At 36.1% G+C, this 23,287-nt stretch overlaps 3 protein-coding genes across 5 annotated transcripts; 1 reads left to right on the plus strand and 2 right to left on the minus strand.

The window, feature by feature from the left end:
* Window positions 1-25: 25 nt before the first annotated feature.
* Window positions 26-8,860, minus strand: LOC132180298 (dihydroorotase, mitochondrial-like). Of its 3 annotated transcripts, XM_059593072.1 has the most exons (9): window positions 8,029-8,286; window positions 7,142-7,202; window positions 6,285-6,430; window positions 5,883-6,064; window positions 5,023-5,159; window positions 4,361-4,526; window positions 4,145-4,261; window positions 2,953-3,113; window positions 26-747 (listed from the first exon to the last, which is right to left on the minus strand). In XM_059593072.1, the coding sequence occupies exons 2-9, from the start codon at window positions 7,169-7,171 to the stop codon at window positions 553-555; spliced, it is 1,134 nt and encodes a 377-aa protein (XP_059449055.1). In that variant the 5' UTR covers window positions 7,172-7,202; window positions 8,029-8,286; the 3' UTR covers window positions 26-552. The 3 variants fall into 3 exon arrangements, with proteins under 3 accessions (XP_059449055.1, XP_059449057.1, XP_059449056.1); XM_059593074.1 differs by lacking the exons at window positions 7,142-7,202; window positions 8,029-8,286 and adding an exon at window positions 8,842-8,860; XM_059593073.1 differs by lacking the exon at window positions 7,142-7,202.
* Window positions 8,861-10,398: 1,538 nt separating this feature from the next.
* Window positions 10,399-12,058, minus strand: LOC132181337 (putative pentatricopeptide repeat-containing protein At1g10330). Its single transcript, XM_059594518.1, has one exon. The coding sequence runs from the start codon at window positions 12,004-12,006 to the stop codon at window positions 10,588-10,590; it is 1,419 nt and encodes a 472-aa protein (XP_059450501.1). The 5' UTR covers window positions 12,007-12,058; the 3' UTR covers window positions 10,399-10,587.
* Window positions 12,059-12,159: 101 nt separating this feature from the next.
* On the plus strand, window positions 12,160-18,177 carry LOC132181338 (uncharacterized). The gene is made up of 5 exons (XM_059594519.1): window positions 12,160-12,329; window positions 14,352-14,494; window positions 14,607-14,736; window positions 16,048-16,239; window positions 17,616-18,177. Exons 1-5 carry the CDS (start codon window positions 12,177-12,179, stop codon window positions 17,823-17,825), a joined length of 828 nt encoding a protein of 275 aa, XP_059450502.1. The 5' UTR covers window positions 12,160-12,176; the 3' UTR covers window positions 17,826-18,177.
* The last annotated feature ends 5,110 nt before the right edge of the window (window positions 18,178-23,287 follow it).

Genomic DNA, 23,287 nt, shown 5'->3' on the forward strand with positions numbered 1-23,287 from the left:
CTAATACCTACTGAAAAATACAAGGTAGATAGATGGCTATTCACTAGGTAGCTTGTAGTAGTCACCAAAATGTCAATTATCTTTCAACTCTAGAGTAGATGCTTTAAATGATCCATATCAGGCTTGGAAAGAGGATACTTGCATCAAAAGACAGCATAGAAAGTAGATGCAAAATATTCGATTCTACATGCTGAACTTTATAGCAACATAGTTGCTAATTGAGAACTTTAATTGAATATTTGAAAAAACCTGAGAAAATATAATCATTTTAATTCTATAGGATAAAAGATAGTGTGTCAGAAATTGATAACTAAAATCAATTTATATAACTAAACACAGGATCAGAACGCTTTGTTACTTTTGTTTTGTTTTTAATGATAAACTGCATATCACATTACAACTTTAATGAGGATTGAATTTGGTCTACTTCTAGTTTTTAGTGTGGAAGCATTATGTGAATGAAGAATTCCATGAAACCAGTCTATCGACATAGCACGATAAATGTGGGACAAAGAAAGTACCAAAGTCATTGTCTGGTAGTACAAATTTGTATCAATTGGAGGATGGCCGCCATTCAAGTGTTTCGCCCGCAAACATTGGAATGATATCTCCAAATGAAAAGGAGAAAGACTCCGGTACCTTCCATGGAGTCCTGACCATTTTTATTTTTGATGTGCTTCTTGGAAGCCCATAGAAGTCTGGTCCATTGAAGCTTGTAAATGCCTCTAGCTTGTCAAGCGCACCTACCTGAAATATGTAATTGACTAGTAAATGAATCTAATATGATATCCATAATTGGAAGTTTTCATGCCAACACTGCCACGATCTGTAAGTATTGCTTAGAGTGGAGCATAAAAAGTATTATCTCAAGTATTTGATCAATTGCAAACAAGGTTCATCATATCATATACTAATTTAGAGAAATTTTTTTGATAAGTAATAAGAATGTTTTATTAAAAAGCGTAAGGCACCCCAAAAGTACATTGGATATATACAAGAGGAACACCTAACTAGAAAAAGAGAAGTGGGTAAAAAAATCCGCATAGCTAAGTGACATAAGGGAAAGGTATGCCACAATCCACAAATACAAGGAATGCAACAAAGAGGCTAAAATTTCTTCCATAGAGCTTTCCAAATCCTCGAAATACCTATTGTTTCTCTCCCGCCATATCGTCCAAAAAATACAAATAGGCACCATTTTCCAAACCACAGCACTCCTAGCTAGTCCTTCCAGTGGAACACCAGCAAGCGCACAAGTCAAAAACACATCTAGGCATGACCCAAAACAGACCAAGCCGACTAAAGATATCGCTCCACAATGCATGGGCGACCTCGCAGTGGAGTAAATGATCTACCGACTCTACATATTTCTTGCACATGCAGCATCTATTAATGACAATCACCTGCCTCTTCCTTAGATTATCTAGAGTAAGAATTTTCCCTAGTGCCACCAACCACACAAAGAAAGCTGCCCTAGGGGGAGCCTTGGTCCTCCGCACACTCTTCCAAGGAAAACCGCTACCTTCCACATTGAACAGGGCTCCAAAGAAATCTTTGACCTTAAACATTCCTTTTTTGGAGGGAATCCACCACAATTTGTCTTCGCTCCCCATTCGAATTATGACTGTATGCAACCTCTGAAAAAAAAGAAGCAAAGACTTCCACCTCCCAATCATGAGCCTCTCCGTAAAAGCTTACATTCCACTGATAAGCTCCACCTAATAACTCCACATTGGCTGCCACCGAAGCATCCTTCTCACGAGCAATACTAAAAAGCACTGGGAAGTCATCTTTAAGATTCGTATCCCCACACCACCGATCATGCCAGAACCGAACCCCGGTCCCATCCCCAATCACTAGTCTAGTATGTCTAGAGAAAATCTCCCACCCTAGACTGGTATTCTTCCACAGACTCACCCCCGACACTTCTGTGTGGAAACAGGTGCACCAAACACCCCACATACTCCCATATTTGTCATCCACCACTACTCTCCACCACGCCTCTCTTATGCCCATAGCGCCACAACCATTTGACTAATAAAGCCCAGTTGAAATCCACCAACTTCCTTATGCCAAGCCCGCCTATTGTAATTGGAGAGCATACCTTGGACCACTTCACCCGGTAATACTTGAATTCTTCAACTACTCCACCCCATAGAAAGTCACGTTGTAACTTCTCAATGCAATTAGCAACTCTCACTGGGAGCTTGAATAAAGACATATAGTACATAGGAATATTAGCAAGGGTGCTCTTGATTAGGGTAACTCTCCCACCCTTAGACAATAACGACTGTTTCCAGCCTGCCATATGTTTGGAACAGAGAAATTAACATCCCAAATGCAGCTTATGTATTCCAAATACCAGATGCATCAAAGTTTGGAACAGAGGACTGACTACAAGGGAGAAATAAGCATGAATGCAACAACAAGAGGCTCAATTAATTTCAATGGATAAACCTGCTTCCTTCACTTTCCAGAGATTAAAAACCATAGTTCAGAAAGAAGTAGAAAACATAATTCTTCTCCCTCCAAAAGACATATCTTTCCATATTATGCATGCCACATCAAATTCCAGAGTTATAGTAAGTTTTAGGTTTTTTTACAAGTTCGTTTATCATGTGCTGGAATGTCTTTTCCTGATAAATGTTGGATTTTTTTAGCTCCAAAGAAGGAAAACCCACCCTCCTCTTTCCAAAAGCCAACCCTGACCAGTTAACTGCTATTAAGAGAGCTGGAGGTCCAAACATCCCTAGAGTTTCTATGACAATGGTTAAGGTGGTGCCCAGCCAGACATGGGGAAAAGATAGACTAAGGTCTGAAATCAAGTTCAGGTTTCTTCAATCACAATTGGACCAAAAAGAGAGAGAAAAGGAATATACAAAAATGAGAGTAGGAAGAATTAGCACCAACAAGAAATTTATGACAGATACACCAAACAATGAAAAGAGTTACCTCTTCAAAGACCTTTGCATATAGTGATAGGGCAACTGGAGCATTGAATATACCAGCACATCCACAAGGGCACTCTTTTCTTCGTCTCTCATGAGGAGCACTATCAGTTCCGAGGAAAAATCTATTACTTCCACTAGTCACAGCGGCAACAATAGCCTGTCCTAGATGAGGAGCAAATGAATAAGCCCATATAACATAACCACAAGGAGAATCGCTTATTAAAATCCAGAATAATGAATTGCTGAGTTCCTAAACTATGTGATTTGTTAGATATTATTAATCAATAACTGAAAAATCAACCGCCTAGATCAATCACCTGAACAACCTAGTCTTATCACTCCAACAAAAACAACCTATAATGATTTCACAGAACTTTTTGTGTGGACAGCAGCTCATGGGAATATTTTGACATTGGACAATATGAGGAAGACAGGAATCTTAATGGTGGAATGGTGTTCCATGTATAAGGGGGGCGGAGAATCTATTGATCATCTTACTCCATTGCAAAGTGGCAAGAGAATTATGGAATGTGATCGTTACCCTATTCGAAGTCCATTAGGTGATCATGGAAGGGTGGTTCATGTATTAGATTGTTGGCGAGGTCAGGTGGGTAGATGTTCAGTTTTAGGTCTGTGGTGCTTAGTGTGAAATATATGGAGAGAGTGGAATGCTAGATATTTTGAAGATCATGAGAAGACAAGGGAAGAGCTCAAGAACAACCTAGTCAAATCGCTTTTTAGTTGGACTGTGGTGCATAATATCTCTCAATTTTCTAACTTTTCTGATTTTATGGATTTTTGTTTTTCTTTTAGCTTGTAAAGGGGACTTTTTTGCATACTTCTTATGTATTAGGGTTGCGCCCCTCTGGGCTTTCCAATGAAATGAATTATTTATCAAAAAAAAAGATTATTTCTCAGAAACTACTCCACATTTCAGATGCTATTTTGGGCATTGAAACACAATTAATGATCATCTTGTATTTACAACACCAGGTCAGCAGCATCAGGCATCTCAGACATCAGGACCAATGTGACTGCCATCTCCAAGATACTAAGCATACTCTATCCAGAACAAGTTCATGTTATTCAAAGTACATAACAAATTAGAAATCAAGAAGTTTGATGGTACATATAGAGAAAGTGATAGGTAATTGCAGCTTTCTGGAAAATAGAAAATATTAAATGCAACGTACTGTGGATCTCCCTCTTGAGTACTGGAAGGCAGTAATTATGTGGCTGCAATCCCCCTTGAAAGAGGGCATTTCTATTGAGAAGAAGATGCTGTGGGGTAACAGTTGCAGCTACAGATCCTAAAATTTAAAGCAAGATATAATTCATGCATCTAGAAATGGAATAAAGGAAACGGAGACGAATGGCAAAAACTTGATAATGAAAGCGATTAAAGGTACCTTCTTTGGAGGACTCAACAAACCTAACAGCATCCATGGTGGTGATGTGTTCCATCACTACCTTCAGTTGCGGAAGCCTCTGGACTAAAGGTTCTAAAACAGTTTCAATGAAGACCTTCTCACGATCAAATATGTCAACATCAGGATTTGTAACCTCCCCATGAACCTGTGAATAAAGAAGCATATACAAATAGAGAAGTTTATATGTAAATCAATACCTTCTATAGATGGGTAAGCATCACAAGGGAAGCATGTTGCAGTGTTCTACCTAAAAGCAATTTGGATTTTGCTTAGTTTATGTAATGCTCTAAGCAGCCTACCCACTTATGGTTGGAAGAAGCTCAAACTTACATAAAAGGTAATTTTAGGACAGTGAAGCGTGACGATGCTTCTTGCAATTTGAACATTCTATATGAGTGTTTTTTGCCAAATGTGTTGAGACATTATCAACTCCCACAGAATTATAAACCATAAGATAAGAATGTTGTGACCTCATAAGAGTTTTGAAGTAATGTTTGAATAATGCTTTTTCTTTGTCTGTTAAAGACATGCATGACAACATAGACAAGGATCAGAAGTTAATGCTGAACGGAGCCTAGCATAATGAGCAAAAGGAAGTAGTTGTTTCACTGAAGCTTTAGAAGTTAATATGGTGAAATTACCAACAAAGGCATATTCTGTTCAACCATCTCCTCAAGGACAGGTAGGCATCTCCCAAAAAGATCCGTAACTCCATCTTGAGAATTTGTTGTAGCACCAGCAGGGTACAACTTCACAGCAAAAACAGCCCCACTTCTTCCTGTCAATGCAGCCAGCATTCATGAACTCAGTATTGAGAGAAAATAGAGGGTGGCAGGCAGACTTTACTTCAGTTAATAAATAAAACAAAATTTAAGAAAAGACAACAGGAAGCAGCCAGCATATGCCTTACTAATAAACAGCTAGAATTTAATCTTCATACAACAATAAGAAGATATTAAAAAGATGCTCTCAAGGAGGAAAAGTTGTTAATAAGCAGCAGTTCAGCTATATCCTTATTCCCGACAAAGTTCTAAGAGTGCAATCTCCACAAAAAGACAAAGTCACCATATTGATCCTTAAAGAGTTATTCTCTCATGGATGATAAGATGTCCATACGCCTGTGGAGGATTTCAACGCATGCCACAATCAAATACATGTCAACACTTAACACCAATCTCATCAACAAATAAATTGTCAAGCACAAAACAAAACTATTAAGCTATTATATGCTCCTATATTTAACTCTCTCTCTTAAAATCTTGAATATTTAATTTCTTCCAAATCGATCAAACAACAACAACAGCAGAGGCAATTTCATATCAGAATACTATGTTTTCAAGCAAAGGGGATTCATGAACAGAAAAGTGAACCACCAATTAATTGCACTTGAAATGGCTTGAGTCGTGAGTAAAATCGTAATGATAATTGTAAGCCTGAAAATAATCATCCAAGTGTAAATCGATTAACAATGTCCCAGTTGCATATTTTAAATACGACTCACTTGCAAGCTTGATCTCTATTGGACTTGTCGTATCTGTCAAATAAAGTGTCATAAGCGGAGTGAAGTTGCTATTGGCAGGCAGAAGTTTCAAGATTGATTCTCGATAAGCCACAGCAGCAGCTGTGGTTGTGATGGGGGGATTCAGATTTGGCATCACTATCGCCCTTCCAAAGTGACTTGCGCTGTAGGTGTAATAGTTATGAGACAAGATGAACAATCATAAACATTGAGAACAAAGTTAATCTAACATATTCAATAAAATATTATTCAAGAGAACTCAAATTGTGTTGGTATTTATTCAACAGAATTCAAATCATATTCACAGTCAGTAGACCTATCCCAAAAAAAAGGCAAAAATATGCAAGTCAGCCAAAACAGATTAGCCAGTTAAGTACAAATGACCTGTGAGAGACAACAGCTTCAAGAAGATCACCATCGCGAAGGTGAAGATGCCAGTCATCAGGTTGTGCTAGAGTGAGCTCCATCTTAGGTTCTTTGGACCTTAATTGCTTAGGCCCTTGAATCTTTCCCACAGGGAATTGCAATGCCTATATTACAACAAATTTATAAGAAACAGAAGACAAACAGAAGTATGAAGTTTCATCACATCCAAAATGACAAGAGCTACGTAGGGGCAAAACCTTTGTGGTTATTAATGGACAAGACATTTAATAAAAATTCCCTCATTGTTCTTCAAACTAGACTACAATAACTTGTCGTATACAAGTAATACGTTTAGACCCAGGAAGAAGGGGGGGGAATTATTCTATCCAGCAGCATGGAATATGCATTTCAAAGGATACAAATGCCACTATTAGCAGTATACCAAAACTACAATGCAAAGTAAGATCTCGGTACCCTTTTCCTTTTCACTTTCTATTTTTCACGTTAAATTTCAGTGAGATATTCTAATGAACTAGGCAGCAGTTTTCATTTATGCTTCATTTCTACGACAAATGAGGGAAAAGTAGTCAAACATGACAAGTAAACCACACCAATTGAGCATTTAACATAAGAACAGACAAGGAAGGAATATACGCAGAGAGTAAAGTATATGTTCTTTTCATCTGAATATCAAAACCCCATAGGTCAATTCGAGTTGACAGTAAAAGATTATCAACACAATCTCAACTTCATCGAAGGATTTGAAAAATACCGTTCTCTCATGCGAGCACGGTCCATGACAAAGATTATACATTCTTTAGAAGGAAAGATCAAATGCACATAAGAAAAGAGTTTCTTAAGAAGATGATACATACTTTGCAAGGATGGACCAAAGTCTTTATCATTCCAAATGCCACTCTTGAACACAAGAATTTTCTGCTCAAGGAACAAAATTTAACTCCTTGTTATACTTTAATTTATTCATTATCAATCACTTTTTTTTTTGAGAGCTCTGTATATGAATTCCTAACTATTTAAATTTTCTTCATCTGGAAATTTTTGTGCTTTTTTTTTTTTTGTTCGAGCTGTTATCCAAACAGGAAGAAAAAACAATTCCTGAAGCCCTTAAGATGCTTTTGAGAAGACAATAATTCAAACAGGTTGTGGGCACAATGCTGCAAGCACATAAACTTTTGAGAATCACTGCAACTAAAATTCTCAGTGGTGGTGTGTTAGGCACCTCAATTTATATCCTTATTAAATAATTAATCATTTCCCAACTAGGTTAGGATTTATTTTCCTACAATAATTAGGGTGATTAATTCATATTGCTACTAAAATTATGTTTATTTTCTACTCTATAAAAAGCAATGTGAGGGAGGTGTCTGTTTGGTAAACCTTTTTGAAGTGAGCCATTTTTTTAATAGTAATAAAATGGGATTGATTTGATATAAAGTGAAAAGAAGTTTATAATTTTTTGTAAAAAAAAAAAAAAAATTGTTTTACCGTGAATTTTGTTGTTTGAATAATAAGTGGTTGTTGTGTTATAAATCTGAAAAAAGTTGAAACATTTTGAAGTTGACATTTTTATAAAAAAAGAGAAGGGGAGAAAGGTGTTTGCCAAACACCAACCATAACTTTCTCAGTTTTTCTCCGATTTTAGTTGATAACTGTTCGGGTTCTTACCATTTGGTATCAAAGCAGTTCGTTTTTGGAGTGTTTTTTCTACGGAGCAGTAAATCATCGTTCTTGAGTGGTTTACCTGTACAGAAGTTGCGCAAAGGCGTGGTTGATTTCTGCTGTACGTGGGAATTTGTGATTTCTGTCACGGTGGGGTGCGGGGTGCTGCAACACTCTTTACGCCGGACCGAGAAAGGAGACGAACAGTCGGAGGTGTGAACAGATTATTTTTTTTCAAGTGGTTGTGAGGTAAGAGGCTGCAGTCGGTGGTCGGATGACGGCGTCTCTCCGGTAGCGGCGGTCTGGTAGCGGTAGTGTGACGTGCGTCTGGAGGCTGTGGTAAGGCTTACCGGGCATTGCGTTGGGTTAGTTTGTGGAAGAAACGGTGCTGATTGGTTACAGGCCTCGGTGGAAATCCCTATTCCAGTGCACGGATAGGATTATTTCAGTGTAAGGATTTTCTTATTCTGATTCAGTGTTGGAATTTCTGGCCGTTTGGTAACAAGGTTAAGTTAGCACTAAAAAAAACCATAAAAAGCAATTTATGCCAATTCCTCGTAGTAAGATCTATTCTATAAAAATTAAAAATGATTATTAAACCCCTATTTAGAGTCTGTTTGAGATTGCGTTTGAAGGTACTAAAAATACTTTTAACGCTTAAAAAACTTGTTTGAAGAAAAAAGTACTCAAAATTTTTTTTAATTTAAAAGTTCTATTTCTCAAACATAATCTCAATCTCTTAATAATCTTAATCAATATTATACCAGGACAGTGTTACTAATCAATATTATACCAGGACAGTAAACCCAAAGCTAACCCAATTCTCGTCAAGTGTCAACACAACACCAAGCCAAACCCAAATAAAACAGAATAATAAAGGAAATAATAGATTTACCTTCAAATTTCAATGAACCGGTAGTTTTATCAATAAAAATTAGATTTCCCTATCTCTCCTTCTTCCTGGGCATATCCCTCTCTTTGAATCGCATCATCTCTCCTTCACATTATCTCCCTTTATCTCCCTCTATCTGTCGCTCTCTGAGTCTCTCTCTCTCTCGCTCTCTCTCTCTCGGTCACATGCATTCTCAATTAGTAAGTGTGCTGGATGAAGTGTGAGATAAAAGGAATATACAAAAGCAAGGAGAAATAATAAAAAAGGAGTGGGTGGGGGAGATTTCAGCATTGTGGAAGAAAATGAAGGAACAAAACAATTGAGAAGGTGCAGTAATTAAAGAAACAAATGGAGATGGAGTCGTGTGAGGAGGACCAGGATCCCCTCAAATCCTACGGGGGATTTGAGTTTCTAAAATTGTCAATTCGTTCAATCTCATCCAAAGCTTTGTTTGGTAATGGGGATGGGGTTGGCTCAAACACTGTTCATCACCATTTCCCAAAAAAATCAACATCAAAATATTCTAACTTTTTCATTTTTAATATCAAATCTTTCACTTTTTATTACTATTCAAATAAAAAAATCACTACAAAACAAAACTTTTTCACTTTTCCATACCACTTTTTTATTTTTTTTATACCAAACATTCTTACTTTTTTTCACATCAATCTACATCAACTACAGTATTTAGGTCATCCCATTTGCCAAACACCCACCAAGAGTTTATGGAGAGCCCCATGTTTCACTATAATTTAAATAATAAAATATTATTTAAATTTTATAAATAAAATAAAAAATAAAATAAAATAAAAAGAAAATGGGTTGGCTGCCACCCTAATAAAAGGCCAGACCGACCGGTTAGGGATGGCTTAACTAGGGTGGCCGACCACCTTATTTTTTTATTATTTTATTTTAGTTTTTATTATTTTTATTTTTATTTTCTTTTTAAAATTTAAATAATATTTTATTATTTAAATTGTAGTGGAATACGTGGCTTTCTGTAAACATTTAAATGAGATTGGACGGCCAAAATTGACAATTCTATAAACTCAAATCCCCGAGGGAGTAATGCTACGAAACAACAAAAGTTTCGTAGCTTTTCAGTTGCTTGAGTGTGGGTTCCACCCCAGAACTCAAATCTCCGAGGTTGGCAAAGTATATATATATATATATATAGTAATGTTAGAGACCTTCTTTTTATTTTCTTAAAGCTAATGTGGCTTTTAAAATTATCATTTGATCAAAATTTAACTATGATTCATATAAAATTTAATGATGATTTTAAAAGCCATTAACTTTAAGAGATTAAAAAGAGGATAAAAAGATGGTTCCTAACCTTACTCGTAATAAATTATATATTATTAAATGTTATTTCACTACTTAATGACTACATTACTTTTTCTTTTTTTAATATTTCTAAATGAAAAAAAAATAATAATAATAATAATTAATTAATTAATTAATTACTAAATATCCAAGTACTAAAAGTGACTACACTGCCTTTAGGCTCATAATAGCGTTTGAGAAAGGAGGATAAAACAATAAAAAAACGTTTGCCCTCAATATTTTATCACCATAATGTGACACTATTTATTTTCTGTAGCACTTCTTCTATAAAAAAAATGGCTCATAATAGCTATTATAAGTCTACTAAAAATGCTCGTATAGACTCTGCTCCACCCTTGAGTTCTTTGTCAATATAAATTTTCCACCACAGTAGGGACTCCAAAAGTGCTACGTACGAACTTTTTACATGCAGTCAATCAAACTATAGGCTGGAATTTTCTGAATTCCAGCCACCACCATTGCTTTCCTTAGATCAGCAGCATGATCCCATCTCTCCATCCCAGCATTGATGTTCGATAACGCCACATATCTCCCACAATGCCGGGGCTGCAGTTCAAGCAGTCTTTCGCCCACTGCATTTCCTAGCTCAATGGCTCCATGAATCTTACAAGCACCAAAAAGTGCCCCCAACACAGAACCATCAGGCTCAAAAGGCATACTTCTTATAAAACCAGTTGCTTCCTTAAGTAGCCCTGCTCTGCCCAAGAGATCAACTACGCATCCATAGTGTTCCATTAATGGTGCAATCCCAAATTCATGCAGCATTGATTGAAACAATTTCAAACCCATCTCCACGAGCTTGCCACGAGCACAGGCCGTTAGAACAGCAACAAATGTGACCTCATTAGGACGCTGCCCTTCCACCTTCATCTTCTCAAACATATCCAAAACTTCTGCCTCTCTCCCATTGGCAGCCAGTGAAGATATCATGGCATTCCAAGTACAAACCTCCTTAAACACCATTTGGTTGAAAACATTTAGTGCACTTCTCAAACAGCCTGTCTTACCATAAAGATCTATCAATGCTGTCCCTGTAAAAACAGTAAATTCAATCTCATTCCTAATTGCATAACCATGAATTTGCTTTCCACGACAAAGAGCTCCTCCCCCATCTAAATTAGCACACGAAGAGAGCACACTAACATATGTAGCTTCATTAGGCTTTACCAAACATGCCATCACATCCTCATGCGCCATCATCTTCTCAAAAAACTTAACCGCATCACTAAAACATCCATTCTTCCCAAACCCATTAATAACACTCGTCCAAGAAACCACATCTCTCTCAGGCATGCGTTCAAAAAGCAAAAGAGCAGACCCCATATCCCCATTCTTGCCAAAAGCATCAAGCATCGCATTGCACGCAACAACACACGGTTGCGACATTTCCTCAAACATCTTACGTGCGTCGAATATTTCACCGAGTTGCGCATACATGCCCACAAACGATGTTTGAACAAACGGGTCAATTAGAACACCATGTTTAATGACTTGGGTGTGAAGGGGTTTCCCCAAAGAGGGAGAGGAAGAGGCTGCGGCTTTGATGATCGAAGGGAAGGTGTGGCTGTTTGGAGGGGCTTGGTGCGCAAGCATGTGGGTGAAGAGGACAAGCGTCTTGTGGGCTTGTCCAAGACCGAGATACGCTCTCGTCAAAGCGTTGTAGAGGAGAGTGCTCATCCATTTCAAACTTGTATAGGCAGCGTTTGGGTTATAGAGAAGGTGACCTTCGGAGATTAACAGTGAATGGATTTGATTGATTTGGTTTGGACGTCTGGGAAAGCGTTGGAGGAGTCGGAGTAGGAACTCCGGCGAGTGCGGCATGACATCCACGTCAAGGGTTGGTGGTTTCCAACGACACCGTCTAATCCTGTCAGTCAATCCCAAGTTAGCTACGACGACCGCGTTTTGAAGGTGAAACGAATGAAACGATGTCGTGTTGATCCTGCTAGAACCAGCTATATATGACCCCTACGGTGTAGTGGGATTGAAGAATGTTGGCTTCTATTTGCACATTTTCCGCTTCGAGACTCTTCCCCAAGCCCACAGCCTTCTCTCTCCTACGGACCTCCGCTCATCCTCGCTTTCAAGTCCGTTCCATGGCCGACTCTGCCTTCAAGAAAATCCAGATTCAAAGGGACGACACTGTGAGTTTTCGCTAGCTACAATGTGCTTCATTTTTTTGCTTTTGATTTTGCGAGGGATTTTGATTTATGGGTTTGAGTTATTTGGTGGTTTTGATTAATGGGTTTGTGTTTTCTTAGTAGAATTTCGTGTGTTCAAGTCGGTTTATGAGATTTATTTTTTTAGTTTTGATAAATGGGAGTGTTCTCTTTTTAATATTGTTATTAGGAATTTGTTGGCAGCCGAGTTACGTTTGGATCTCCTTCCATAATTGAATGGCTGGATTTGTGTATTATGTAGCAATTGATTATCATCCATGATCTTGTATGGAGGTATTGAAGTATAAGCAAAGAAACCGGAAAGAAATGAAAATGATAGCCATATTGGATGACTATCATGTATTGATGACTATCATCCATGATCTTGTATGGAGGTATTGAATGGCTGCATTTCGCTAGCTACAATGTGCTTCATTTTTTTGCTTTTGATTTTGTGAGGGATTTTGTTTTATGGGTTTGAGTTATTTGGTGGTTTTGATTAATGGGTTTGTGTTTTCTTAGTAGAATTTCGTGTGTTCAAGTCGGTTTATGAGATTTATTTTTTTAGTTTTGATAAATGGGAGTGTTCTCTTTTTACTATTGTTATTAGGAATTTGTTGGCAGCCGAATTACGTTTGGATCTCCTTCCATAATTGAATGGCTGCATTTGTGTATTATGTAGCAATTGATTATCATCCATGATCTTGTATGGAGGTATTGAAGTATAAGCAAAGAAACCGGAAAGAAATGAAAATGATAGCCATATTGGATGACTTATCAAAACTGCATCATGTATAAACAAAAAATGTTAGATTTTTCCTGTGCCCTTGCAGATGATCCTGAATTTTTACCTCTAAATGTTTATTTAAGAAGTGATTGAGCTTTTCTGGCTCCACAGATGTGCAAAAACACCTGCTGAGAATACCTAGATAATTGAAAGTGACCCGTGTTGTTCCAAGAAATGAAGGTTGTGGATCAAGTCTTTGGTCTTTCAGTATGTGTGTGGGTATCGGAAAGAATGGCGTAAAAGGGTTGGCTATTGATTATAAGTACTTATCGATGGAGCTAATTTTAAGCACCACCCTTCCTTTCATCCATCCTTAGATTAATAAAACTTAGGATTAGTGCTTCACTGATACTATCTCAAGTGTCTTACATAGGTTAAGTCTAATCTTAACCATGTGTATATAAGTTTTTCAGCACTCCCCTTATAAGCTGATTTTCAAGAGTGAGTTCTACCCAAAATTTGTATCATTGAGTATCAGAGCCAGCCGCCACGTTCAGTATGGGATCAGATGCAGTTCATTGAGTATTGATTGAATGGGACTATAAGCTGGATTAAAATGTCTTGGTACTATGTATGGGTATAGTATTAAGTTATTGAATATTAATAGATGAGTGGATCTGTCAAAATAGTAAGGCTACCATTGGGAATTATCTGAATTGTATGAAATTAGAATTATTCTTAGAGGTTTGGTTATCCTTTAAATAACCAGAAGTTAATTAGTTTTGTTTTTCTCATTTCATTCCATTAATTCCATAGTTTTCCATTTACATCAGTACAACCCATTCATCCAATTACAGTTCACGTCTATTACAATAGAAATTTGCAAACAACAGATTCTATAACCCTAGGTCTATTGCATTCAACTTAGTTGGAGATTGTCACTGAAAGTTATCTGATGTGGGGTGTGAGTGTGTGATATTCCTAGATCTGAAGGTTGTGGGATATGTTAATAATGTTTAAATGCTAGGAGAAATGAAAATGCACTAATAGCTTCTTCTTTTTTTAACAAATTTAAGGATAAAATTTGACCAGGTGTGTCAACTCATTGTATTATCACAATTTAAGGAGCTTCCTTGCCATCCCCATCCCAAAGTCCACCATATAGCTGAATAGTCATACTTTTATTTCATTGTGCACTATGGTAGTTCTTAGGCATTGTTAGCTTGTAGATAAACTCCTTTCTTAGTTAATTATTCATTTCTCTTTTCATCATTAATCAGGCATTTGATGTGTATGTGGTTGGCAAAGAAGATGCTCCTGGCATTGTTGTGCTTCAAGAGTGGTGGGGTGTGGATTTTGAAATCAAGAACCATGCTGTGAAAATTTCTCAACTTGGGCCTGGATTTAAAGCACTTATCCCAGAGTATACATATATATGCTTGTTTTTAAATATTGTTGTTTGACAATCTCATGATTATGCCATACAGTTATTTGATTCATTTGAGTGTTGAGTACTTTTTCACTTCTTGCATCAGTTTGTATCGGGGAAAGGTCGGTTTGGATGTTGCTGAAGCTCAACACTTGTTTGATGGTCTTGATTGGCAAGGTGCTGTCAAAGATATCCATGCTTCAGTTAACTGGCTTAAAGCAAATGGTTCAAAAAAGGTGTGGCTGTTGTTTACTTGTTGGATCAATAAAAGAATACTGATTTAAGCTGTGCATTATAATAACATCATTATACTAGCTATGAGAACATGGTCCTCTTGGATCTGCTATCTTTAACTTTGTGAGGGTTCCATTTAAGTGCTTGCGTTTCATTTGTGATGTAGTTCTGGAAAGTTTTTGAGATCCTTGCTTGGCCTCAAGTTTAGGTTTAGTAGAAGTTTCCTTGAGTTCACTCAAATTTGTGTCCTAAGATGTTTGGCATTAATGAGGCAAACTATTACAGGGCACAATTCAAAGTATTTTTCATGCTATTCCTTTCATTTAGGAGATTTCTTAGATGAGTTGTTGGCAAAATCGTTGAACAAATTTTTAATTTATTTTAAAGGCACAACCGTGAGGGGAGTTTCAACTAATTTCAGAGAATTTTGAATGATTGGAATGCACAGAAGCTGGTATTTTAGGATGCTTTGTATTGTTAATTGGTGGCTCAAATTTTATTTGCGGGATTGTAAAGTATAAACTTGTTCTATAAAAACGTGTGCCTAACATTTACCTAATTGACAATATTCCCCAAACTTTAATTACAACAATCCCCCCAGGCTAGCAAAAGGACAAAAATGACTAAAAAAATTTCAATAAGACAAAAATATCTTTAGAAATTCCAAAATAAAAATAAAAAGAAGAAGAAAAAACTTGCTAGAACAAGAGATGGCCGAGTCCCCCCCACGTCCAAATGGTCAGGGGTGGTTCAACTACTTGTTCCAGCAAGTTTTTTTAATTTTTTTATTGAAAAAAAAAAAAAAAAAAGAAAAAATTGTGTTTTTAGTTTTTTTTTTTTTTCTTTAATTTTTAGATTTTAAAAATAAATTTATTAAGGATATTTTTGTCGTTGGGGGACTAACAATTTTTGGTAGTTTTGAGAGACATTGTCGCAATTTAAAATTTGTGGAGAGGACATTGTCAAATTGGGTTTTAGTTTAAGAGAGGGAGGGAGGGAGGGGGAGTTTATGGACTTTTCCCTCTTTGTTTTGTGATAAGAAAGATTTAAAATATTTCTTCATTGCAGATGAATAGTACATCCTTCAGAGATTATAGTAATTGGTATCATAAAATTTACTTTATCTTTGGTAGGGTTGGTGTTTCGGTTAACCTGGTACGAGAATGTTTAATTCATAAAACCCAAAAGCATGCGAATAGAATTATTTTGACTCCTTGAAACATTTTTACTATCGTCATTTACATAGCTGAAGTTGCTGAGATGTGAATGATATTAAATTTCAAAGAAGCAAACTTATGGCTTCATTGCAATAGGTTGGTGTAACTGGTTTTTGCATGGGGGGTGCTCTCTCTATAGCAAGTTCTGTTCTGGTGCCTGGGGTTGATGCTGTTGTTGCATTCTATGGAGTTCCTCCACCAGAACTTGCAGACCCTGCCCAGGCTAAGGCTCCTGTTCAGGCTCATTTTGGGGAGCTTGATAGTTTTGTTGGCTTTTCAGATGTGACGGTATGGCATTTTCTTTCCTTGCTCTCGATTTTCTTTCCGTTGTATGTTAAAATTCCCCATTACCCCTGACTGAATTGCTGATGCTAATGAGCTTTGTGTTTACATATCTTTTTCTGCCATTGGGTTTAGCCATGTGCATTCACAAAAGGCCATTCATAAATTGTTTAATTCCATGTATTATTCTTATAAATAGAAATCAAAATGACTTTCTTATGAAAATGGCCAAGGATTCCTCCTTTTTAGTTAAACATTTGCAACCTCTAGCTTCAGGCATTTAAAACCTTGCAAAAATGGCAATGGCCATATAACAATCTATTGGTCTGATGGTATAAGTGATTACCGTTTGCAACTTAAATTTTTGGGAGCAATTGAAGCAGGGCGAAATTGTTGAGAACCATGAGATGAAAATATAAAGACTAAAGTAGAAGTTGTATATTGATCAATGTAAACCCATATATCTCAAATTTGACTATCACTCTACAGATAAAATGAATGCCGGTAATGCATAATGTGTAATTGATGTTACTGCTCAAACATTGATTACTAAATAATGTTGAGATAAAATAATTCTAGAATCACCAATGAAGCATAAAAAATAGCAAAATAGGAAATAACAACCAGTCACATAAGACACTAAGATTTAAGTGGTTCTGCTTAACAAGCCTACATTCACTAGCGAAGACGATCCAAGAGATTCATTAACAAAAAGTAGAGTACAAAAAGTAGTACAAATAAACCACTCAAACCCAAAAGTCTCAATACACCCAAACTCACTAACACACAAAAGAGAAAATACTCTCTTAATTCTCTTAAGGGTTGTTGCAGTCCTTTTTTTTTTTTTTTTCTTATTAACACATGAAGTTACTGCTTTTCTTCTTTTTCTATCTCAAGAAGTTGCTGCTGCTTCTCACACAAGAGTTGCTGCCCTCTCACTTATTGGATGGCCGAATGACTATAAGTCATATATACCAAGTGGCAGTGGTCAAAATGCTTCATGGTGAAGGAAAGAAAAATACTTCTTCATGAAGTAAACTTCACCATGAAGATTTCTGCTGAGTGAGAAAAAGAGAACACGTAAGTAATAAATTCTGGGGCCCACCATAAGACTTGTGAAATACAAGTCAGTCATGACAAATAATAGTGCTGGCGATTTTTTACCCTAATCGAATCCAACAACAAATTAACAAGTTATGATTGAGGGGTCTAACTCGTATGATTAAATGTGTTGAGTTAAGATTGACATATATAGTCTTAGACATATGCTTCAACACAATTCAAACTCAGCATACAGATACGAATTGTCACTCCTACTAAATGATATAACTGACTTTTTCTAGTTTACATTTTGAATATATTTTTATCCGTTGAGTTTTCAGGCTGCCAAGGGTTTGGAGGAGAAGCTGAAAGTGTCAGGAGTTCCATATGAAGTACACGTTTATCCAGGAAACGGGCATGCTTTCATGAACAGGTCTCCAGAAGGTGTGAAGAGAAGAAAGAGCATGGGACTGCCTGATGAGGATGAAACTGCAGTTGAGCTGGCTTGGTCTCGCTTCCAGTCATGGATGACTCGTTATTTGTCTGCTTAACTAGCTTACTAGCTAAGCTTCCTTATGCTACTTCTACCTTGAATAGTGTTGTGGTGGCCTTTTGTCTTAGCAGGACATCTTTGATGCCCAAGTATGCTATTATATTACTATTATGGTTGTTAGAATATTAATATGATTAATTCTATCATTTTCTTTCTACTAAAGCTTTTGGGTAAAGTGGTGACTTAACAAGGTATGAGATCAAAGGTTCTGAGTTTGAACCCTGATTCTGTTATTCAGCTCAATTTTAGTTAAATATTTCATGTGTTTCTTGAGGAAGGGGAGTTTAAAATTTCTAGGACATTTGTAGTTAGCTTATAATTACGTAATTACCATTTGTTTATCTGAGTTATCATATGGTTTCCTATTGTTTATTTGACCCTTTTTTATTCTATGTTTTCCTAGATTTTTCTTGATATTTAGGTACACATTTCAATTTCCTTGGAAATAATATGGTCCGTATAGATTATTTCCTGGGTGAATGGGAAGCATAAGAGTAATGTTAAAAGGAAGACTCATGTCCTCCTTGCGTCCTTCCAAAATTTATGTGACTCTTAAAATTATCATTGGATTTATGATAGATTTTAAAATGATACAAAGAAGACATAATTCAATAGTAATTTTAAAAGGCACATCAATTTTGGAATAATACAAAGAAGATATGAGGGTGAGACATTTAGCATTACTCGGGCCTCAACATCTTAATTTGACAAATTTTGAGGGAGAAATTATTGTCTTCATGTGCCCCAAAGTTTCAAGTGTTGGAACTTGAATAAATGGCCACCAACTCTTTGAGAAACCTTATGACTGTTCTGGATTTGTCACCATTTCTCTGTCATTATTTTGTCCAACTGTGGAATTTAGGACAGTTTATGGCAAGTGGTGTTGGAATATTCAGGCCCTGATGGAGCGCTAGGCTCATATTGAAGCTAGGAGAAGATGGTGGAAATTGATAGGTGCCTGACCATAGGGTTAAAAAAAAAAAAAAAAAAAAAAAAAACACATTTTTTGTAAACTGTTTTTTCTATTTTTAAGTGTTTTGCATCGTAAAATATTGGTCAATTTAAAAATATTTTTAGTTCACCAAAGAAAATAACATTCACGAAGCATAAAATGGTTTACGCTTTTAATTTACGTAAACTATTTTTCGTCGCTCTCCTCTACTTCGGAGCAGGTAATTGTAAAAGGATCTTTTATCTTTTTTTTTTTTTTTTTTTTTGATCAAACGAATACTTTTTTTAAACGAAATTTTTGAGTGCTAAAGGTACTTTTATGCCCCTCAAACGCATACTCAAATAGGCTCTAAGTAGTGAGCCTCACAAGGATCTTCTCATAATTGTCTATCCAAAATTTAAGCAATTACACTGAATTTTAATTCCATCTCCAATTGCGTTCTATTCTCACTCTCTTCCTTCGCAGCTCCTCTTCGCCGTCTTTATCTCTCACTTGCAACTCCTCAATTCATATGAAAATATAAAAGTTATTTAGCAATTTTTAGTTAAGTCCTCTTTGGTGCAATTGGTGTACGTTCATATGAGTCAAACATCTTCTTTAATAATAAATAAATAAAAACGTTTTCAACTAAAAATATTTAGAAAATATTTTATATCGAAACAAACAGGTATTACAACTTTTCTTATATATATGTTTCTTATGAATTGACACCACAGTCCATATAACACTTATTACATCAATCATTAAATTAAATTTTGATTATTTCTAATAAGACTACCACGTAGACTATTACATTAATTTACATATTCAAAATGTCTAAACGTTTTTCTCTCATCCTTCTAGTTTTAAAACCAGCCATTAAATTTATAGGACCAATGTGAACAAAAGTGTCAATCGCATGTAAATTCTACAAATTTATAATCGCAGGAGAAGACAATTAACACTTCTCTTATATATTTATGCGTCAGCAAGCTTAAATGACAATGTCAAATGGATCGTGGAATTTAATAGAGAGGTTACAGTAAAAACTACTCCAAACCTTTTTCCAAATTCTAAAAAAAACAGAGAGTACCACAAAAGAAACAAGTGCTCTCTTCGTCAATCCGTCATTGTCTTGAGAAGGACGACAGCATCATTTGTTTTTTTCTTTTTTCTTTTTTCTTTTTTCTTTTTTTTCTCTTTCCTTTTTCTTTTTTTCCCTTTTTTGGGGGATATTTTGATCTTATCAAGATTGTCTTTATTATAGCAGTTTATCCAAAGTAGACGGAATTGACTTGACAACCAATTACGACCACTTGGGTCTATTGTTTGTGATTTGAGAGCATGTCTTGATCCGATGGAGAACGCAGTTAGCATTGTGAGGCACGTAAGCAAGAAGACAGGACAAAAAATTTAGAGTAATGCTATAAATTAGTCTTATATTTTTTTGTTATTCTAAAAATAATATGATTTTTAAAATTATTATTAGACTTATAATTAATTATTTTTAAATTTTAATTATATTATAATTTTAAAAATCACCTTATTTTTAAAATGATTTTTTTAAAAAAATATATATATAAGAATAACTTTTTTATTTTTACAAAAGCAGCTGTCATTTTATAGACCATTAAATTTAAAATGAAGGGCCACGATTTTGTAACATGAGAATTTTTAATTTTGAATAATCGGAGGGGATCTCAATCCTTGAATCAAGGGAGTCATTTTTTTTCATTTTCAAGGGGATCGCAATCCTTGATTAAAGGGCCGTGCATTTTCAAGACCCCGCTTAGTATCCATTTAGTGCATTTAAGAAGATGAATTTGTTCAAAAAATTTACCCCCAAAAGAAGAAGATAATAATACCCTCTTAAATGAACTAAATGAATATTCATCATTTCATTTGAAATTGAAAGAATCCGTTTCCGCTTGTGGGGAAGCTACTCTACTCTACTGTTGCCTACTCATTAAAAGCATTTTTTATTGGGATTGTCTAAGGTTATTTTGAAAAAGAAGTAAAAGTTGTTTTTTTTTTTTTTTTTTAATGCAAAAAGGAGTCTTGTTGGACTGGCCATTTTAGCTAAAGAAAAAAAATAAAAATAAAAAAATTGTTAGCTGCTATAGTATTCAACAAATTTAAAAAAGTTGATAGCAAAAATAAAATAAAAAATAGATATGATTTTTTAGCCAAAAAAACATCTTGCCAAGCCAGATGTGAATACTCTTAGATCGTTGTTAATGACAATTGACAAGTCAGGTTGGCAAGTCATGTTCATGTTGAGTTCACTGGCCATACCAAAAATTGCCAACCATACTTGCTATGTTCCCACTGCATGGTGAAAAATTATAAATTGTCATCCTCCCAAAAAAATATCTTCCATAAAACTAGTCACAACAATCCATAAAATGTATGAGATAAAATAATTCTAAAACTCTTTTGAGGTGATCTCAACAAAAATTATTTAGCTTAATCATTGGAGGTTTTCCAGCCGACCCCCTCATCCTCAGTGGTCGATCTCCCTTGTTTTGTAAGTGCCCTTCGTTTACTCAGACCGTGCAGTCTTTGGTCTTTCCCCATGTTTTGCAGGTGCCCATCGTTCAACTTAACCGTGCACTCGATGGTCTTTCCCTTTGTTTTGCAAGTGCCCATCGTTCAGTTTAACCATGGAAAAATAATCCGCATTTGTTTTTTTTTTCTTCTATGTCATTCTAAAATTCACTATCATAATTTACTATCAAGCTAATTTGCATACCACCATTCACATCCGGCTTAACAAATTTTTTCTCAATATTAGCTTGGCTATCCACTTTTCATAATACCTATATCTCACTCTCTATTTTAGTTATGAGAAATGCTTGGTTGCATTAAAAAATCCATGTTTTGGCCATATAAATCCTAGGTGGCAAATGGCACATGACCCAATTTTTATTTTTTATTTTTTTTATCATTTTACAAAATTAAAATGATAAAAAAAATAAAAAATAAAATAAATAAAAATAAAAGAGAAAGGAGTGGTTGGCCACCCCAGTTGAGCCTTGGAGGTGGCCGAACCACTCCAAATGGCCGGTTGAAGGTGACCGAAGCCACCACTATGACCATTTGGGGGTGGTTCGGCCACCCCCCAAGGGCCAACCCCAAGCGGCCGGTGGGGGTGGTCAAAGCCACCCCCATGGCCCTTGGGGGTGGATTGGCCACCCCCAAGGGCCAAACCCACCAAACTCCTAATTTTTTTTTTTTTTTTTGGCCCTTGGGGGTAGATCAGGGGTGGCTTCGGCCACCCCCAACCGGCCCTTGGGGATGGTTTGACCAACCCCAAGGCTCAACTAGGGTGGCCAGCCACTCTCTATGGGGTGGCCAACTACCCCTTTAATTTCTCTTTTTTTTAAAAAAAAAAAAAATTATTAATTTTTATCATTTTATTATTGATTTTAAAATTAAATGATTTTAAACAATAAAAAATTAAAATGGGGCCATGTGCCCTTTGTCACCTAGGATTTTTATGGCTAAAACATGAACTTTTTAATACAACCAAGCATTTCTCTTTAGTTATCCACTTTTACTACTCTATCTAAATATTTCAATGACTTCTTTATTCATTGTAAGATAAAGAAAAAATTGAGAGGATAAAAAATTATATATATTACATTTGGTAAGTGATTAGCTAGATGTCATCTAAATTTGCATTCCGACTAGTCAAAATAATCTTCGGTTAATTGGGTGTGAAAGCTCTTATTAATTAACCTTGTCGTGCATACAACTTTTGGACCATGTTTCACACACTGACGTGTTAATACGGCCTCATAAGCTAATAAGTATGAGCCAAGTTTACCAAACAAAGCCGAAAGTGCAAAGTTGGTAGAAAATAGCCAAAAGAATTGAACTTTCAACCTTGAATTTCTCGAGGGTGATGCTGGCAGGCCGTACCAAACAGCAAGCCATTGCCGAAACAGTAAGATGCAGTTGAGAATGGGTAAGCAATTTGCTTGCATGGTGTAACCTCTTTGAAAATACAGCCATCTTTACATAAATGCGCAGCTCTTGTTGATTAATAAGTAGGCAATTAGGGCAAGTGGTCTCTCCTTCTCACCATTTGGGAGGGTGGCGGAAAATTTTAGATCATAAGATGCTCGTGACCAAATTCATCAATTAATGCACAACTTTTGCGACTACGTGGCATAGGGACGGAGCTAGAATTTTTTATTTGAAGGACTAAAGTATAAATGAGATCTAATCTCAAGGAGTTGGTTGGCGTTGAACTTGGTGGCATTTTTATTAAGTCTAAATTTGAATACTTTGGATACAAACAATTCTTTGGGACTGGATCTGTGCTAAGGCCAAGTCTTATCCGATCTGTAAGGGTGCCTTGTATGAGTTAGGATTTGCCCTTCATGAATGGACACACCAAGTTATTAGTCTATGTGGAGCCTGCTTTTGTATCTGACCCAGTTTGTATCTGATCCGGTTCGATGTTAGAAGCCTTACAGTTTAGGGTTTTCTACTAATGGAATTGGCGCATCCTGTATTATTTC

The sequence above is a fragment of the Corylus avellana genome, chromosome ca5, assembly GCF_901000735.1.
Source record: "Corylus avellana chromosome ca5, CavTom2PMs-1.0".
Taxonomy (NCBI): domain Eukaryota; kingdom Viridiplantae; phylum Streptophyta; class Magnoliopsida; order Fagales; family Betulaceae; genus Corylus; species Corylus avellana.

What these genes read in the sequence shown, in the direction of transcription:
- LOC132180298 (XM_059593072.1), bottom strand. Translation starts at nt 7,171, where the DNA reads ATGATAAAGACTTTGGTCCATCCTTGCAAA. An exon ending in GAAGCTGTTGTCTCTCACAG is followed by an intron (nt 6,065 to 6,284) that starts GTCATTTGTACT and finishes TTACACCTACAG; the next exon opens with CGCAAGTCACTTTGGAAGGG. An exon ending in ATGCAAAGGTCTTTGAAGAG is followed by an intron (nt 748 to 2,952) that starts GTAACTCTTTTC and finishes TACATATTTCAG; the next exon opens with GTAGGTGCGCTTGACAAGCT.
- LOC132181337 (XM_059594518.1), bottom strand. Translation starts at nt 12,006, where the DNA reads ATGCCGCACTCGCCGGAGTTCCTACTCCGACTCCTCCAACGCTTTCCC.
- LOC132181338 (XM_059594519.1), top strand. Translation starts at nt 12,177, where the DNA reads ATGTTGGCTTCTATTTGCACATTTTCCGCTTCGAGACTCTTCCCCAAG. An exon ending in TTTAAAGCACTTATCCCAGA is followed by an intron (nt 14,495 to 14,606) that starts GTATACATATAT and finishes TTCTTGCATCAG; the next exon opens with TTTGTATCGGGGAAAGGTCG. An exon ending in TTGGCTTTTCAGATGTGACG is followed by an intron (nt 16,240 to 17,615) that starts GTATGGCATTTT and finishes TTGAGTTTTCAG; the next exon opens with GCTGCCAAGGGTTTGGAGGA.